The sequence below is a fragment of the Panulirus ornatus genome, chromosome 16 (genome assembly GCF_036320965.1).
Source record: "Panulirus ornatus isolate Po-2019 chromosome 16, ASM3632096v1, whole genome shotgun sequence".
NCBI classification, from domain to species: domain Eukaryota; kingdom Metazoa; phylum Arthropoda; class Malacostraca; order Decapoda; family Palinuridae; genus Panulirus; species Panulirus ornatus.
Window position 1 is genome coordinate 31,348,153 of NC_092239.1, and position 20,660 is coordinate 31,368,812.

Consider the following 20,660-nt stretch of genomic DNA (forward strand, 5'->3'; position numbering starts at 1 on the left):
CACTAATTTAGCATAAATTGTGTTGCAGAGAAAGAAATTCATAAATAACAAAACAGTGAAAAGCTGCTTATGTGTTTGTAGTGAATGTTTAAATCTAATCTTAACTTTTATATCATTTTGTTTGTTGCGTCTTCTTTTTTAAGCATCTTTTTTCTGAAATGGTTTATTTCAGTTACTGATCCATCGTGACATTCAAACCATTCGATACCTCGTGTGTGTGTGTGTGTGTGTGTGTGTGTGTGTGTGTGTGAGTGTGTGTGTGTGTGTGTGTGTTAGAACGTCCTTCCCACCCGGATATTCTCAATATTAAAGATATTATCGTTACTACAATTAATGCACGTTGTTCTTGTTGCCAAGAGGGGTCATCTGCTCTAATTTCAGAAGATAATAAGCTCACGATTCACACATATCATTCGCCATACGTCTGGCAGCTGGCCTTCCGATTATCCGCGCTAAAACTGTCGTACGTGTCTTGGATGTTGCAGGTTGTTTACTTACTTTCATCTACTGTTATTGTAGATAATTCATCTACTTCACTTTAATCAAACTGTCTCAGTATTAATGGCTTAATGACAGTCGCTGTCCAACATACACCACGGAGTAACAGCATCCATTATCCTGTGTGTCTGCTGCCACACGGGAACACTGTGGCAAAAGATCAAGACAAAAGAATGAAAACATTTCCACATCTCTGCTGTTCCAGGAAGGAAATTTCATAACGGATAATCCTCGTGTGGCCGATCGCAACAGAAACCACAGGAGGCAGCAGACAGTCGCGCGTCACGGGTCTAAACCATAGTGGCTGAGGTACACCCATACAGTGACCAAAATGATACCTGAAGAACAGAGAGAGAGGAGAGGAACACCACGAGGGACGGACAGGGATGACTGAAGACAGTTGACGGCTGTAGAGTTCATGGGATGGAAAGCTTTTCATCCCACACTGGCCCGGAGAGAGAGGTGGGGAGGAAGACCCGTCCCATATATACGAACTGTGATCCACAGTGGAGCTACTGAGACCCTTGTATATACAGACCAGCTGCTCACAAGACAAAAACAATTACGGCATCCATACAACACCCTAGCATTGTGGGGACAGCAATATGTGGTGTTCATAATGCTGGGTGTGTGAGACAGAGGAGAGGATATGGCTAGACTCATCATCTTCACGACATGCTGGGGTACATTGTGGTGTTCTGAGGTTCAGTGCCGGAAGAGGAGTAAGATGCAGAAGGTGACATAAACAGAAACTTGGTTGTTGTACTCTTGAATTACTGAACCAGATGATTACTTCCTCATTGTGGTATTACTGCAAGGCCAGTCATGCCCAGGGTCGTACTACACTACTGTGTTCAATGGTCGTATTATGGTATCGTACGAGTGTACTCCTCCCTCCGTCGTGTTGTATGGTCGCACCGCACTGCGCCACCTGATCAATGTCGTACCGTCGTGCTCAAGAGTCGTACCGTCGTGATCAACAGTCGCACCGAAGTTCAGTTAGTCATAAAATCCCAAAAAAGTACGCAAAATATGATAGCATAAATTATCCGTCACAATGGTGTGGTCAGAGGTCAGAGGTCAAGATGAGGCGTCACGTGAGCGACCTGGTCGTCCAGTCAAGATGGTATCATAGATTTCGTTCATTTGTCGTTGTCTTGCGCAGATTCTCTTGACTTTTCGTTTTCTGCTGACCCGAGTCTTACATTATCATGATATGTGATGGACACAATTTGTTCTCGGTTGACACTGACCATGATCTTTCCTGTGTTTCTCTTCAGTTCAGTTTCCTGAAAGTTGCTTAATTAAGGTAAAAAAAAAAAAGACGTCCATTATGTTATATTACACTTCAAAAACAAACTTTTGTATCGGTTCAAAAACCTACCCATATGACCAGCATGTCTGACTGTTTTCTGTAAAAATGAGATTTGCCATCAAACTTCAGCACTGGTTATACATTCGCTGATGAGTAAGATTCTGTCAGGGGTTCAACTGTCGCCATGCAACTATTACGTTCTGTCACAAAACTTGGCAATAATCAAACGTTTAATATATTTCATCATCTCTCACTACCTGTCAACCCTAACGAGCATTACAGAATATTCCTGGGTGATATTTAAGGTAGATAAGCCTTTCATTATGTTATATTACAATTTTGTCACTTTTTCTTGTTTCTGTTTGAAAAATACTATATTTCTTCAAGAATCAGATATGCTTTTAAGAGAACATTATCGGATCAAATATATAATGCTTGATATCTAAGGCCTAGATCTTCTGGAACTATCAGATCCTATTATTAAACTTTGTAATGACAACATATGAAATATATTTCTTATATATTCGGTCTTAGGAAGAACTATAGAATGTTCATGTTTAAGTCCAGTTGTTGTTCGTCTGTTCTTCTTTAAGTTCTCTAACCATCTATCTAATGTCATTCTATCTAAAAGTGTTTACTCTGTTTTCTAAGTATTCCCATCCTCTCTAAACGCAGGTAGTCTTTTGTTTGTAGGTGGTTCGTAATGCACATATTGTGGTTCGTCTAACAATTGTGTCAACTTGATTTTAATTTTTCGAGTGGTGGTGAACTTTTGTTTGTCCATCCTGTACGTCACTGTTTGCTGTTGTTGTTTTGTATTTTGCTATTGTTTATTTTTTGCGTCTATTGTTAGCTTGTTCATAGCCCGGCAAATGCCTGTTGTTTTAAATCTTTTCATGTCGCTGACTTTAAAAAAAGGGGACAATTCTTTTTTTAACCTCTGCTGAACTATTTCTGTTTTCTCGTACAGGAAGAATATAAAGAAAAATAAAAATATCTCGTTCGTCCACACTACGACAAACACTGGGAGAAAAAAAGTACTCATTTTCTATAAAAACACAAACATGTCAAATAAGAAAACGTGTTTGAGCAGCAGGTGAACCACAATAATACCTCATCGCCGAAGGATCGACCGCGTCATTGCTGATCCCTTCAAACGTCGTAGTCAGGATGTTGGTATATACGTACGATCCTCCTCTGCTCAGGATCCTCCAGCTCAACCTTAGCTTACTATCCTCTTCCAATCCTATCATAAATAAGCAACGTAGGATACTACTCCCGTCGTAGACCATCAGATCTCCCGCTATTTGGGCTTCGTCCCCTGTACTGCCATGTAGTGGTACAAGTGACGGCACAACTATGCGTCTGGTATCAACAAAGAAACACATGTAGAAACTAAAACAAACATGTACGTGTGCACGGAAGCATATCCACACCCCACAACACACACACACACACAACACACACGACCACAACCGAGACGCGCCCAGGTCACCACGATATCACACCAGATAACATGGGAGAGAGAGAGAGAGAGAGAGAGAGAGAGAGAGAGAGAGAGAGAGAGAGAGAGAGAGGAGAGAGAGAAGGAGAGAGAGAGAGAGAGAGAAATTAGGTTAGATATTAAGTTCGTGTTTTGGACAGGCAACTAACGAGAAGGAGGTGGAGGAGGAGGAGGAGGAGGAGGAGGAGGAGGAGGAGGAGGAGGAGAGGAGAGTTAACCGTTCCATGACTCCCTACTCCAGAACCTCGTCAAGTGCTCCTACTCCAAACGGCAATAAAAGCGAGACTAGGACCTGTAGCCGAGGGAGGGTCGACCCTAATGTCCTTCCCATGTCCTCGTGAGCTCTCTCTCTCCAGCCTGTTGTTCGCCCGAGTACCCTAGTATTGTTTGCCCTAATGTTTGTACGAGACGCCAACCCTCCCGACGCCATTTCATAGAATTTCTTTCTAAGGTGAGTATTTAGGGAGTAGATTTAAGTCTACTTTTACTGAGTGCCGAGAAATTAAGTGTACTTGCTCAGGAAATTAGTTCTTTTTTAAGCTAGTCTTGACGTAAGTCAACGTATAACCCCACTGTGAAAACTATTCGTGTATAATAATATGTATAATCTCACAGGATTATTTATTTCTCGTATATGTGTCAACTGTATCTATCTATCCATCTATCTGTACCTCATACATTCTGTCTATCTGATCAACTATCTTCTGTCTATTCTGCTCCGTGTCTGCTTCTCCCTCATGTGTTCCCTCAGGTCTACTGGCAAGCTTCTCACTTACTACCAGTTTTAATGTCAAATATTCTTTTTCAATTTTCATCTCTCTCTCCACCCATCTCTCCCCGTCGCTTTCCCCCAACACTCTCTCTCTGTATTACTGCCTCTCTCTCAGTATCTGCATTGCACGGTTTTCCTACCTGTCTATCCCTTCTTGTCTCTCTGTTTCTCCCTCTCCCTCTACACTAGTCTATCTGCCTTTCATTCTTACTGTCCCATGTTCTCTCTCTTTCTTTATCCGTCTCTATATGTTTCTCTGTCTATCGTCTGCCTGTGTGTGTGTGTGTGTGTGTGTGTGTGTGTGTGTGTGTGTGTGTGTGTGTGTGTGTGTGTGTCTTTCCTTCTCTCTTCCTTCCCCTCCTCTCTCTCTCTCTCTCTCTCTCTCTCTCTCTCTCTCTCTCTCTCTCTCTCTCTCTCTCCCTTGTCCAAGTTATGAAGAATGTGTAATATATTGACCAATATGGGGCCCACGTACTGACTAGAATTCCTAAACACTTTTGACCGATCCGGCATTCTTGTGTGTGTGTGTGTGTGTGTGTGTGTGTGTGTGTGTGTGTGAAGGAAGTGATGATGAAATTAGGTTGATGAAAAGGGAGGGCAAGAGGAAAGAAGAAATGAAGGAAGGTGCAAGGAGAGGAAGGAAAATAATGAGAGAGAGAGAGAGAGAGAGAGAGAGAGAGAGAGAGAGAGAGAGAGAGAGAGAGAGAGAGAGAGAGAGAGAGAGAGAGAGAGAGAGACTAGATGATAAAGAGAGATAAAACCTTCAGTAAAAAGGCTTGCATATTCGCCACATCACATGGCTGACCAGAAATTCAAAATTTTAACCCAATTACCCAATAATTAGCTCCACCCATTAGAGCGGATTTTTAAAGTTTGGACGAAGCAATTAGAGTCGGAACTCGGCCAAAAAGAACCCAAGTTAACATTTCTATTCGTTCAAAATTGATGTGGTGTAATAACGCGATAACTAACATTTCTCATTTTCAGTGAATGCTAATATTTTATCAATTAAAATTACGTTATTAAAAGAAAATAATGAAGGAATCCTCAAGTTACCAGATTCTGATTAATTATCATAGTCTGGAAGGACAACATCCTATGATTGTCCTGGATTATGGTAATATTATTTTTCTTTCAGTAAACAATGTTTTTAGATGTTTGATTCACATGACGGGCACAGTGTGTCGCTGTCATCTGTTTGTTTGTTCGCTATTGTTAACTTGACGTTTCTGTGTCATAATGTCTCGCTGTTTCACTTTATGCAAACCCACGACCCATCTTTTATGAGGCTCCTGCTGTCTTCAAATCTGCGCTTCATTCAGGAGCAGGGAAATGATGGAATTCTTTACAGTAAGAAGTGCCTTAATGACAGGATACTCTTTTCCGTCCTGTGACAATGCTATAACCTCACTGAAGGTGACCTCATGGGGTAACCTGATGCTGGCGGAGTCCGGTACCATCTCTCGCGATACAATAATCTTAACACTCCCCTACACAACAGATGAAATGGTTTATTGCTTCGGTAATGACCATAATAAATACAACAATAACAACAGCTGTACTGAATGGTATGTGACGAGGATACATGTAACATACACTTGGGTTATGACAATGATGGAGAATGTTAACTGGGAAGTTTTGACACTTCTACGAAGGTGGAGGTTAGGATCCTGTCTTGTTATAACTGATGATGTTTACAGTGGTTGGGATGGGGCATTTCATGTTGCCGTATGTACGAATTCTGATATGTCTGTGGTGCCGAACTGCACCTTGGGGAAGAAGGACCTCAGTTGCTAGGAGATAAAGATGGCGAGGATGGTGTCGCAGCTTTTTCCCGAGCTGTCGGGAGGGTTAAAGAGTTGCCCTGGCTCTTAAACGTACCATGTGTTTGGTGTATATACACAGAAATACACAAACACACACACACACACACACTCCAGCCAAGTCAGCTCCACATTAATCTACCAGCCCAGGGGGAAGGATGAACACCTGGGTTTGGGTGTGGGCTAACTGCCCCCCCCAAGATTCGAACCCATGCGAGAAACACCCCGGGCGGGCCCGTCCTGACCCACGGTCATCAACGCTGAGCACCACACACCACCGGGCTCCGCCTGCATGAGATCACACTTCAGGTGAAAAGTTACCTTTGCAGAGACTATCACTGTGGGTGAAGTCTCGCGAAAACTCACTCCAAAGGAGTTCTTATTTCCCAGTTACTGGAAGCAGCGCAGCTTTGCAGCCTTTGGCTGCAGAAGCCTGTAGACAGAGGTTATATATATATATATATATATATATATATATATATATATATATATATATATATATATATATATATATATATATATATATATATATATATAATGGAATAATTTTGAATGATAAATACATATATAATGAGTCGTATTTAATTATCCCAAAGCTTCATTTTTGTCCTGACTGAATTCGGTGAATATTTTCTTCACTAATTTAGCATAAATTGTGTTGCAGAGAAAGAAATTCATAAATAACAAAACAGTGAAAAGCTGCTTATGTGTTTGTAGTGAATGTTTAAATCTAATCTTAACTTTTATATCATTTTGTTTGTTGCGTCTTCTTTTTTAAGCATCTTTTTTCTGAAATGGTTTATTTCAGTTACTGATCCATCGTGACATTCAAACCATTCGATACCTCGTGTGTGTGTGTGTGTGTGTGTGTGTGTGTGTGTGTGTGTGTGTGTGTTAGAACGTCCTTCCCACCCGGATATTCTCAATATTAAAGATCTTATCGTTACTAAAATTAATGCACGTTGTTCTTGTTGCCAAGAGGGGTCATCTGCTCTAATTTCAGAAGATAATAAGCTCACGATTCACATTCATATTCGCCGTACGTCTGGCAGCTGGCCTTCCGATTATCCGCGCTAAAACTGTCGTACGTGTCTTGGATGTTGCAGGTTGTTTACTTACTTTCATCTACTGTTATTGTAGATAATTCATCTACTTCACTTTAATCAAACTGTCTCAGTATTAATGGCTTAATGACAGTCGCTGTCCAAAATACACCACGGAGTAACAGCATCCATTATCCTGTGTGTCTGCTGCCACACGGGAACACTGTGGCAAAAGATTAAGACAAAAGAATGAAAACATTTCCACATCTCTGCTGTTCCAGGAAGGAAATTTCATAACGGATAATCCTCGTGTGGCCGATCGCAACAGAAACCACAGGAGGCAGCAGACAGTCGCGCGTCACGGGTCTAAACCATAGTGGCTGAGGTACACCCATACAGTGACCAAAATGATACCTGAAGAACAGAGAGAGAGGAGAGGAACACCACGAGGGACGGACAGGGATGACTGAAGACAGTTGACGGCTGTAGAGTTCATGGGATGGAAAGCTTTTCATCCCACACTGGCCCGGAGAGAGAGGTGGGGAGGAAGACCCGTCCCATATATACGAACTGTGATCCACAGTGGAGCTACTGAGACCCTTGTATATACAGACCAGCTGCTCACAAGACAAAAACAATTACGGCATCCATACAACACCCTAGCATTGTGGGGACAGCAATATGTGGTGTTCATAATGCTGGGTGTGTGAGACAGAGGAGAGGATATGGCTAGACTCATCATCTTCACGACATGCTGGGGTACATTGTGGTGTTCTGAGGTTCAGTGCCGGAAGAGGAGTAAGATGCAGAAGGTGACATAAACAGAAACTTGGTTGTTGTACTCTTGAATTACTGAACCAGATGATTACTTCCTCATTGTGGTATTACTGCAAGGCCAGTCATGCCCAGGGTCGTACTACACTACTGTGTTCAATGGTCGTATTATGGTATCGTACGAGTGTACTCCTCCCTCCGTCGTGTTGTATGGTCGCACCGCACTGCGCCACCTGATCAATGTCGTACCGTCGTGCTCAAGAGTCGTACCGTCGTGATCAACAGTCGCACCGAAGTTCAGTTAGTCATAAAATCCCAAAAAAGTACGCAAAATTTGATAGCATAAATTATCCGTCACAATGGTGTGGTCAGAGGTCAGAGGTCAAGATGAGGCGTCACGTGAGCGACCTGGTCGTCCAGTCAAGAAGGTATCATAGATTTCGTTCATTTGTCGTTGTCTTGCGCAGATTCTCTTGACTTTTCGTTTTCTGCTGACCTGAGTCTTACATTATCATGATATGTGATGGACACAATTTGTTCTCGGTTGACACTGACCATGATCTTTCCTGTGTTCCTCTTCAGTTCAGTTTCCTGAAAGTTGCTTAATTAAGGTAAAAAAAAAAAAGACGTCCATTATGTTATATTACACTTCAAAAACAAACTTTTGTATCGGTTCAAAAACCTACCCATATGACCAGCATGTCTGACTGTTTTCTGTAAAAATGAGATTTGCCATCAAACTTCAGCACTGGTTATACATTCGCTGATGAGTAAGATTCTGTCAGGGGTTCAACTGTCGCCATGCAACTATTACGTTCTGTCACAAAACTTGGCAATAATCAAACGTTTAATATATTTCATCATCTCTCACTACCTGTCAACATTAACGAGCATTACAGAATATTCCTGGGTGATATTTAAGGTAGATAAGCCTTTCATTATGTTATATTACAATTTTGTCACTTTTTCTTGTTTCTGTTTGAAAAATACTATATTTCTTCAAGAATCAGATATGCTTTTAAGAGAACATTATCGGATCAAATATATAATGCTTGATATCTAAGGCCTAGATCTTCTGGAACTATCAGATCCTATTATTAAACTTTGTAATGACAACATATGAAATATATTTCTTATATATTCGGTCTTAGGAAGAACTATAGAATGTTCATGTTTAAGTCCAGTTGTTGTTCGTCTGTTCTTCTTTAAGTTCTCTAACCATCTATCTAATGTCATTCTATCTAAAAGTGTTTACTCTGTTTTCTAAGTATTCCCATCCTCTCTAAACGCAGGTAGTCTTTTGTTTGTAGGTGGTTCGTAATGCACATATTGTGGTTCGTCTAACAATTGTGTCAACTTGATTTTAATTTTTCGAGTGGTGGTGAACTTTTGTTTGTCCATCCTGTACGTCACTGTTTGCTGTTGTTGTTTTGTATTTTGCTATTGTTTATTTTTTGCGTCTATTGTTAGCTTGTTCATAGCCCGGCAAATGCCTGTTGTTTTAAATCTTTTCATGTCGCTGACTTTAAAAAAAGGGGACAATTCTTTTTTTAACCTCTGCTGAACTATTTCTGTTTTCTCGTACAGGAAGAATATAAAGAAAAATAAAAATATCTCGTTCGTCCACACTACGACAAACACTGGGAGAAAAAAAGTACTCATTTTCTATAAAAACACAAACATGTCAAATAAGAAAACGTGTTTGAGCAGCAGGTGAACCACAATAATACCTCATCGCCGAAGGATCGACCGCGTCATTGCTGATCCCTTCAAACGTCGTAGTCAGGATGTTGGTATATACGTACGATCCTCCTCTGCTCAGGATCCTCCAGCTCAACCTTAGCTTACTATCCTCTTCCAATCCTATCATAAATAAGCAACGTAGGATACTACTCCCGTCGTAGACCATCAGATCTCCCGCTATTTGGGCTTCGTCCCCTGTACTGCCATGTAGTGGTACAAGTGACGGCACAACTATGCGTCTGGTATCAACAAAGAAACACATGTAGAAACTAAAACAAACATGTACGTGTGCACGGAAGCATATCCACACACACACACACACACACACCGAGACGACGCCCAGGTCACCACGATATCACACCAGATAACATGAGAGAGAGAGAGAGAGAGAGAGAGAGAGAGAGAGAGAGAGAGAGAGAGAGAGAGAGAGAGAGAGAGAGAGAGAGAAATTAGGTTAGATATTAAGTTCGTGTTTTGGACAGGCAACTAACGAGAAGGAGGTGGAGGAGGAGGAGGGGGGGACTAGAACATGGAGGAGGAAGGGGAGGACTGATAAGTTTCTGGAAAACTGCGATACGTTTTTTCTTTACCGACGTGAGTCGTAATAATGAAACTGTGTATCAGGAGACTGGCCAAGACCACGTGTATAGTGTACAACCGATCTCTTTATTCCCTCAGCTGTATGCTAGGATCTCTGGATTATTCATCATGGAGGCTAGGCTTTCAGGGCATGTCTGAAAGTCTAAAAAACAAGTGAAGAACTGTCTTACTTATACGAGTAAGGAATTCGTCATCATAGTAGGGAAGAGTAATCAGGGGGTTACAATAAGACCCAGAAAAAGGAAGATGTTACCTTAGCATCTGTAGGTCTGCTAAGATAATGATCATTCTTTCTTGGGAAACAGTTTGATTATAAACTGATGTTCAACACGACATCATATACAACAAGACGTGGTCACGATCTTGCTTCTTTCTCGTCCTCTGTTCAACTTGTAACTGCTTATGTCAACACTTGGTATCTACCTTGTGTTCTCTCACTATAAGGCAAAACATCTTTGTCTATCAACCCTTATTATATGTTTTTATTTGTCGCTCATACCTTTGATTGAGGCATTCAGTGTCCCGTCCTGTCTCAGTTACCATAAAAAAGTAGGTCAGACGTAAGGTCTCCGCCCTGCTGATATAAGCCGATGTTCGTATAATTCCTTCCCGGACTGCCTAAGAAACGCTGAGTTGCTAACATACAGTATCTGGCTACACCAATCATGTCTTGCCAGCTTTGAGAAAAACAGGCCACTTATTTACTATCATACATCATAGTTCTTCGTTATCCTTTTGATATAATTCCCATTTAAAAGAATAATGCTGAACGAAACAGTACATATTCCAAGAGGTTATTGATGTTCAAACAAAAATTCTTTACAAAATTGTATAAGATTTGAGAGGCAAGATCATGATGAAGTTGCCACATGTAGCTGGCAGATTCGCCACAATTTTTTTGTTCCCCTCTTACGTTGATTAATAACAGTCTTCGTATTCCATTACATTATTCTGGAAAATACCTTAGAATCACTTAGGCATTATAATTTACTCATACAATATACCACAAGAACATTAGTCTCTTCTTACTAATGACCCTCAGCGGGTTAGTCCCTTCGCATTTTCCTTTTGTTTTTGAGCGTGACGGAGGAGTGGTTGTCGGCTCCATAACAAGCCTCGCTATTATGCCGGTCTAATGAGACGGCTAAAACGATTTCTCGCCGAGGTGCGTTGCTCCTGCTGAGAGAGAGAGAGAGAGAGAGAGAGGAGCTGTTGCCTAAAGTTCTTGTTGGTGCTCCCCACCTCGAAGCGTCCACTGCAAGATAATAGAGTTACGAAGAACGAGTCGTGTGAGTTACGTGTTGTCTGTGAGAACAGAGAGAGGGAGTGTGGGTGCGGGGGAGGCACAAAGAAGAGACAGCAACCTGAGTCAGAAAAGTGCAGGTGGGTGGGTACCTACCAATTTCAGAGAGAGAGAGAGAGAGAGAGAGAGAGAGAGAGAGAGAGAGAGAGAGAGAGAGAGAGAGAGAGAGAGAGATAATGTATGCGTCGTGGTAAAGAAAACTGACACATATTGGTCGTGTGTAAACAGGGAGGGCAGTAATCAGGTGGGTCAGAAGGCTGATCAAACGACCCAAAACGACTCTTGCCTGGGTCGTGCGTGTGGCTGGTCTTCAGCCTCGGATGTTGAAGGCCTGCGATACAGGCCCCAGCACCAGACAGACACACGTTACTAAAAACATGCACATAAACATTCCCTCAGTTTCTTCCCAGTCTTCTTATCACTTTACATTTTCTTCTCGTTTTTCACTCAATTTATCACCAGCTTTTCTTAACCATTTCTTTTTGTCGTATTGCTTTTCCGTTTTCTCTTTCCTGTCGCAAGAGGTTCGAGTCGTGGTAAGCTTCTCCTTGGCTCAAGCGGAAGACATTACTGAGCGCGATCGTCGACTCTTGTAATTTCTTTCCCCTCTTTAATCTTTCTCACATTTTCATGACTAGATCTGCTGGGTTAAGACTCACTACCCATTTGTCTGACAACTGCTGCATTTTGCCTATGTATCTCTGCAATATTGCGCATTTCCTGTTATTTTGCACTTCTATAATAATCTAGGCATCATCAGCGAACATAATAAGACATGACTCTTGTCTCTAGCAAACTTAGCTCAGAAATGGTAACGGGCCCAACACTGAACCCTTAGGGACCCCACTTGTTGCTCTCGCCGTCATGAAAATCTTTGCATGATATATATCTGAACTTCTCTGTCATTTAATTGTCCGTCTTTTAATACAACCGTCCTCTGACTCCCTGCAGGGATCTGTATGAAAGGCCATCTGTCAGTGCGAGCATATTAAACCCACTCATCATCCTTTCATTTCTCTTCTTGATATACTACAGATAAATCTCTCCTATCAGTCTCACAGATTTATCATGTTTGTGGCAGTGGCTTGTATATCTTCCTCATTGACTCTTCTACATCCTGAGACTGATCGACAGATCAGCGCTACATCTCAGTCACCTGTTTTAGACATTAGTACAAGACTGGCCATCTTACACTGCGATAGAAAATATCCCTCGCTGTGTTAGAACGTGATCATAACTCAGCCAGCTGAACCACGTTAATTATCTCCTGTCTACTAAGTATCTCCATCTCTTCTCTATCTCTGGCCTCCTAAAATCCCTGTCTCTATCCCTGCCACGTCCATAACTACTCTGCCTCACCTATCCACTACCAATCCTCCACTCCTCCTCATTAGACTCCTCCATCCCCTGTGTTCACATACTCTGTTGTCGATGACGTCAACACCAATAATGTTTCTAAACCTTATCAAAACTTTTCCCCTCCTTTAGTACCCCTCACTTGACATTATCACCACCACCACCTTCCTCCAACATTACTAACGTACTTCCTTGTCATTTTGCAGTTGAGGGAGGTAATGGTGGAGGAAGCAGCGCGCCAGCCGGACCCTTGCTGGTGGAGCCTCCACCAGGAGTGGTCACCTTCACCAACACCTCCGGCGCCGTCCTGGGGTGCCTGGCCAGGGGGGATCCGCCCCCACAGGTGGCCTGGCTCAACCTTGACCACTCCCCAGTCACCAACATCCCCGGAGTGAGGGAGGTCAGTGCTCACGTCGGTACTGGTGGGAAAGACTGTTGGTGTGAAGAACTGTGGCGGCACTGTTGGTGTACGTTTGTAGTGTTGTTGATGTACTGTTGGAGATAAGACTGTTGGTGTGCTGTTGATGCACTGTTGGAGATAAGTCTGTTGGAGTGCTGTTGATATAATTTTGGGTAAGATGGATTAGGAATACGTCGGAGATGATGAGCGGTAGAATAACGGAGAAAGACGGCTGGAGAGAACGTAGGAAGAACAAATATAGTGTGTATGCTGCGTCGCCAGGGAGGTCAGGGGTCTGAGTTGGGTGACTGATTTGAGTGGGTGATGTTATGGGCCATGAGGAACGTTCCTGTCTTAGAGAGAGAGAGAGAGAGAGAGAGAGAGAGAGAGAGAGAGAGAGAGAGAGAGAGAGAGAGAGAGAGAGCAGACCCCCATCAGACACATAACTCGCCCCTTGTATCACCTGGACAGGTGTTGAGCAACGGGTCGCTGGTGATCTGGCCCTTCAGTGGCACGGACTACCGACAGGACGTGCACGCGGCAGTGTACCAGTGTCGGGCCTCCAACCCCACGGGCGTGGTCCTGGCGCCCCCCACCACACTACGGGCAGGTAGGTCCATCTACTACCTCCTCCAGGGGCCCCCGGCTCCTGCCGGTGGCCTCCTGATGTCAAAAAATATGTGAATCTTTTCCTGTGGCATGAATGTGGCGTTGCCTGGCACACAGGTAGGTCATTGCTTCAGGACGACGGTACGACCCTTTAGCTTTGAGTACGATCCTGAGGGGGTAACAGAAAGGCCTTTGACCTGAGCATAAAAGGTCACTTTAAAGGCCACACTACTATACCAAAGGGTCGTACCGTCGTGCTCAAGTGGTTTGACACATGTAAGGTTCTTGAAGGCGTCGTCTACATATTAAAAAGGTTGAGTGGTTGTTTGTGTGTTTCCTCTACAGAACCTAATCTGAACAACCAGGATCGGTGATCAATGAGGTACCACAGAAAAAAAAAAAAAGCTAAGTACTGGTTTATACAAATCCGCTTCCGCTACTTGAAGCTGAGTGAGATTATGAAATCATGTTTGTGTATCAGTTATGTCGAGTATATATGTACACACACACACACACACACACACACACAAATGCAAGGGAATGAGGATGGGGCACAATTGAAGGAGGCTTCAGTACAGATATTATCTAGCAGGAAATAAGACGGAGAACCTGTGTGAGAGAGACTTGGGAGTCCACTCTGTAGCCAACTCGTCGTCAGTACCGTACCTTAGTGGAACTGTAAAGGAAACCAACAGTCTACTGGCAAACAGCAGGATCGCATATAAAAACGATATTAAACACCAGGAAGTAACGAAGAAACCCACTCTACGAACAAAAAGAAAATAAACGACTAAAACACGAATTTTTCAAACCAGTTTAAACCATCGTATGCACGAGTCTGAGAACAGCAAATCCTTCCTGATACTTGTACGGGCAGAGGCCGCTATCATCATTATCTGGGCTCGAGTCACGAGCCCAGGCAACAAGTGGGCTGAGGTGCCGTCAGCCACACGCTACAGACTCTCATTTGTCTTTTATGGAGGTTATACAGTCTCCCATTTGACTTTTACGAGATTATACAGACTATCATTTGTTGTTTACGGGGCTTTTATAGACAGTCATTTGTCTTTTACATGGTTATACGGACAGTATTTTGTTTCTGTAGCGTTTTGCAGACTGACTTGTGTTTTACGTTCAAAAGAATCATACGTCTTCAACTGTTATAAAAATCCTCATTTGTTTTCGTAAAGTCAAACTTACTCATTTACTTTTGACGAGTTCCGCAGACTCTCATTTGTTATTTATGGAGTTATACAGACTCTCATTTCTCTTTTACGGGGCAAAACAGACTCCCATTTGCTTTATACGAGGTTATACAGACTCCCATTTGTCTTTTCCGGGGTTATGCAGACTCTTTTGTCTTTTACGGGGCTATACAGACTCCTATTTTCTACGTCAAAAGACGGATTATTTGTCTTTTCTGTAGTGACACAAACTTTCATCCATCCTTACCCTATAGAACCCAATTGTCTTAACATAAAATATTCATATTTTATCCTATCAACGTTAACTAGTGACCTAACTCAGATAACTACAGAGCCCTACGCAACTATGTAATCGACAAGCGAAACTATACTTGTATAACTATACAAACGATAACTGAAACTTTACCTACAGAACCGTCTCCATTTATTACTCCATCTGGTGCATGTAAACAGACGTTATAGTTAGATAGACAGATTTATGGCTTGTGTGGGTGACACAAAATATCTCGTTTGTCTTCCAAATACTTCTATAAGTCTGTGTAGCTTCCTTAAGAGTTGAAGATGATCGTTCAAAGTATATGAGATGAAATAGCATTGGTTTTCATACTTAAACAACTGTGAGTACATCAGGTAAGGGCGAATGTGACCTTGTGTCATTCGACAAATTCACCCACTTCATCTGCTCTCAGCTGACCAGTACCGTGGGGCAACATCATGTCAACCAACAGGGAGGGCGTTAAATGTCACACGTCAACAACTTTTCCCATGAAAACATTTTCAAGCAGGTTGTTCATGCCACTGTTTTGCACCGTAACATCCTGCCTCTTACAGGCTAAATTTTCTGAGTTAAGAAAGCTGATCTTCACCTTTATGTGTCATAAACCCGTTTTAAGAGGAAAGCACAATAGCTGCGTTGATGTATGACCACGTGACCTTATTCGAGTTAAAACATGATTCAACATATCTTCTACCTGAGCCAGTGACCTGACCTTGTCTATTCTTTTTACCTTGTTACGATGATTTTAAGTATAGACGAAACGCCTTGAGCACGACGGTACGGCTCTTGAGCACGACGGTACGGCTCATGAGCACGACGGTAACACCAGTGAACACGATAATCGAAGCTGGAACAAGGCGGTAAGACCCCTGGGTATCATAGCCATGCCTTCAACCTGACCCTTACGGTCGTTAAGCCAGACAAGTGGTTGAGGAACTTGTCTGGCTTGACAGTCATCAAACAAGTTGCTCAGGTTTTTGCCCGCGTGATTAAGTTCTTGCACCTGGATGGTCAGCCACTAAAATCTTCTCAAAGGTATATTGTGTATTGTGCATTTCCCAAAAATCCTCACCGCAGTTGACCTAGAAATTCATGTAAAAGGAAAAAGGAAAAAAAATGTCATCATTGTTGCAGAGGAAGTAATTGGTTACGGGTCTCCATGTACAACAGTTCACGTTCCTCCATCCACAGTAATCATCTTGACTCACAATGACCCACAATAGTCGCACTTCTAGGAAGTGCTATGACCCTTGACCTCTCTCAGTCCATGATATGTGCAGATCCGTGAGCGACGTGCCTTGACCCTTACGACCTGTCATCAACCACGACCTATGTTAACACCCGCCCTAACCATGAAGAGGAGCCAGACTTAAATTGTGACCCACATGAAATTTTGCTGACCACTAACCTACTTTGACCAACATTTTGGCCATAAAAAATCACATATTATTCCTCTTCGTTATTTATTCCAAGTACTTTCTGTGTGTGACAGCTCTCAACATACATGACATACCAGAGTATGTATGACCTCGCTTGACCAAAGGTCATAAAGTCTCCTTATCACCTCGAGTTCTTCCGCAAACGTCATCCAGGCTCCACATAAACTCCCTTCCTCGTGAAAGCAAGAGCCAGTCGCGATAAATTTCCCTTCTGAAGTTTACGTTGACCAGGAGAGATGTGCGACGCCATTTACAATATACTAATTACATACGATGTCATAAGATGCCAGAACTCGCCTGAGCTTGCACCACGGTGTCGGGCAGACTCGGGTCTCGTCCACTCATAACTCATCATCCTTCAATGGTTAGCTCGTAAATACGTGTTAGCTCTTATTCAGTGTGTTAGATATCACTCCAGGGTGTTAGCTATCACTCCTGTGTGTCAGATGCTACCGCTATGCTGGATATCACTGTGTGTCATACCTTGCTATGGAGCAGCAGATCTTCACCCACACGTCACCCATGTGAGCAGTCTTCACCATGTACGTACCTACAACACTAGACATGATCCTTCCTGATATCACAAGATAAAACGATACATTTCAAGACTGACCAAATATTATGATTTCATACCGAATACTCCAAGTATTATTTCTGATATTATTGGATTATACCAAATATCAAGATTATACCAAACACCACAATATTATACCATATTTCAGAATTGCTATGACTCTGCCGGGAGGAATGTTAAATATAGTCGTAATTCATTCTGTTTTTTTAGGGAGAGAGAGAGAGAGAGAGAGAGAGAGAGAGAGAGAGAGAGAGAGAGAGAGAGAGAGAGAGAGAGAGAGAGAGAGAGAGAGAGAGAGAGAGTTTCCAGGTTTTGGAAGGAGATGGTCCATTCGATGATCTAGAAGGCCCGGTTGATGGTCCAGGACGAGGTCCAGGTGATAGATCAGGATGAGATCCATTTTATGGTCCAGTAGAAGGTCTAGTTGATGGTCCAGAAGGTCCAGTAGGGGGAGAGCTTGATGGTCTGGGAGGAGGTCTGATTGATGGTTTATGAGAAGGTCCAACTGACGGTCTAGAGGAAAGCTGTGACGCTGGTCTGAGATGGTCCAGTTAGTGGTCCAGTAGAAGGTCCAACTGATGGCCTAAGAGGTCCAGCTGATGGTCTAGAGGAAACAACTTTCTGTAACGCCAACTAACTGGTAAGGCTGGCCTGCTTCATCTGCCTCCAGGATAAGATAATGGAAACTGGAAACGTTTTCATCTCGACCATCGACACCATCATCATCATCATCAACACTGCCATCTCCACCATTACCACCATCACCATTACTACCATCACCACCACTATCACCATTAGATCACTACCATTACCACCATCTGAGCCACCACCATCATATCACCATCACAGCCACCACCATCACCACCACTGTCACAGCCACCACCATCAAGCCTTAAAATCCATGTTTTCAATTTCCAGCGCTGGAAACTATTCCATTTTTATCTTTCCTTCCACATTTTCCTCGTGTGCTGAACGGTACACTCTCGCACGGTCTGGCCAAATGTACAACAGTGCTACAGTAAGTGTAGGAGTGTAAATGTAGGAAGGCACTGTACAACAGTAGTACAGTAAATGTAGGAGTGTACACGTGGGATGGCTCTGGCTGTACAAGCAGCAGCTGGTCAATAGTGTGTCTCGGTCTTAAGGCTTGGAAAGTTGCGACAATGAAAACCTGATTGATGGCCGTCGTTTACTGCTCCTGATCACTTTCATGTCTCAACTTTCCAATCTTTCTTGGGTTTATCTCATCTTTACGCTCCAGCTTTATCACGTAAACCGTGTCCTTTGTTTGGTTTATGAACGCCGAATCCCTCTCGGATAAGAACGGGGGAGTTTTATCACATAAACCGTATCTTTATTGGCTGACAAGGGAGAAATCCTTCTCCAGGAGAGGTTAACTGTGTTTATGTGCGAGAGTACGATACCTCCCAAGTGTACCCTGGAGGAGAGCATCGTACCTCGACTGATAAATTTACGTGCACTCTCTCAGTGGATACCGTATAGTTTAAATTTATTCCGTATCATTAAATCCTAAAAATACATATATAAATACTGCCGGTCATTAATATTTGTAATGGATCCAATGGAGCATAGTTATTGTAAAACAGGCAATTAAGCCAGGCATGATGTAAAGGTATAGATTACAAGTATATTTAGATTTAGAGCTATAATATTACAACCCTTTTTTCAGGGTGAAAAAAAAATCCAATTTTTCATCATCAGGTTTGCGTCCTTTTTTTTTTCTTTTTTAATAATTTTAGTCTCAAATGAGCTGGAAAATCAAGCTGCCCGGAAGCCACCACCGAGATAAACATATCGACCACCCAGACGGGGAGTAACCATCCATGTCTTGGTGATCCTGGGCCTGGCTCGTGAGGATCTTGGTGATCCTGGACCTGGCTCGTGAGGATCTTGGTGATCCTGGACCTGGCTCGTGAGGATCTTGGTGATCCTGGGCCTGGCTCGTGAGGATCTTGGTGATCCTGGGCCTGGCTCGTGAGGATCTTGGTGATCCTGGGCCTGGCTCGTGAGGATCTTGGTGATCCTGGGCCTGGCTCGTGAGGATCTTGGTGATCCTGGACCTGGCTCGTGAGGATCTTGGTGATCCTGGGCCTGGCTCACATGGGTCTGGTTTTACATTCATCAGCTGAGTCATCAGGATTTCAGAAGCTGGGGAGCCCGATGCTGGTGACGTACCCTCGTTAAGGAGGAAATTATCGGCATTTAAAAGTAATATAAATAAGAGATGGTATCACTGAGGATGTAACGCGTAGCTATCCCTCGATAATCAACATCCAGTTGCCTCGTTCTGAATGGTACAGAACTGCCACTTACTCCTAGATGTCTTCCAAAACAGCCAAGAGGTTTACAACAAGCGTCTCTGAGCATGAGACTCTTCCTAACCTAAGGCAAGATGGCAAGTAAAACCCCACGTAGCAGCTGTTGTGATCTAGGCAACATGAAACACGTCTGGGACTCCAATACTTTCTTATCAATGGATCTGTTGATGATAAGGGGGTATCATCTTCCCTCATATGAAGATAGTAATTACGGAAGACACAGCTTGTAGAAATTAATCAAAGTATTGGGGGCAGGCTACCCAACCTCCACTCTTACCTGAACGAGAACAAAATCGATGCCTTGGATATGCTCTGATCAAAATGATTTTCCTACAATTTCTTTATCTTTAAAAAGATTTAATGAAAACTATACATCAATTTCCAGCACAGAGATTCGTGCGGGGTTGTTTCATTATGGACGTTATCAAAGTACCATTAAAACAAGATACCATTAGTATCTCACAACCCATGTACCATAACTCACAACCCATGTACCATAACTCACAACCCATGTACCATAACTCTGTACTTAGCTTTACAATATTTTGTACACAGTTCTCGTAGCCATACATCACACGTTTCCGGCTCAAACCCAACTGTCTCAGGATATAAACAAATTGTGTTCACGTACATAAACACTGGTCATGTCCATGACCGAATCTGGTCCAGCAGGGTCGTGTGAGGACGACACATGAGCAGCTGAGCCTGACTCTCCATCCTCACCTGGCAGCAGTACCTCCACAGTGTTATATCTGACTCTCCATCCTCACCTGGCAGCAGTACCTCCACAGTGTTATATCGTTCAATCATCCAAGAGAGCTAGGTAAATAACGCGACAGAAATATATATAGGGTAGGTCACTATATCATTCCTGGGGATAGGGGGAGGAAAGAATATTACCGACACACCTCCTGCGTGCGTGTCGTAAAAGGGAGTTACGATGGACGGAAGCAGGGGCCCGGAAATTTCCTCCTCCCGTATTATCATTTCCTAAAATTAGACACAGAGGAAGGCCCTGAGGGAGGATCTTTTTCTTGAGGGTTCAGTCGTTTGTTGCTTACGCTACCTCGCTAGGGTGGGAAAGAT

At 42.9% G+C, this 20,660-nt stretch overlaps 2 protein-coding genes across 7 annotated transcripts in view; one reads left to right on the top strand and one right to left on the bottom strand.

Annotated features, from left to right (window-relative positions):
* The window catches only part of LOC139754214 (uncharacterized), a 436,361-nt gene that overhangs the window by 187,481 nt on the left and 228,220 nt on the right, over positions 1 to 20,660 (bottom strand). The window lies entirely within an intron of this gene.
* Positions 1 to 20,660, top strand: part of LOC139754211 (cell adhesion molecule Dscam2-like) — a 543,290-nt gene that overhangs the window by 38,303 nt on the left and 484,327 nt on the right. For all 6 annotated transcript variants that reach the window (XM_071671457.1, XM_071671454.1, XM_071671455.1 and 3 more), the window contains exons 2-3: positions 12,938 to 13,131; positions 13,603 to 13,741. In XM_071671457.1, coding sequence (XP_071527558.1) covers positions 12,938 to 13,131; positions 13,603 to 13,741 — 333 coding nt within the window. The remainder of the gene's footprint in view (positions 1 to 12,937; positions 13,132 to 13,602; positions 13,742 to 20,660) is intronic.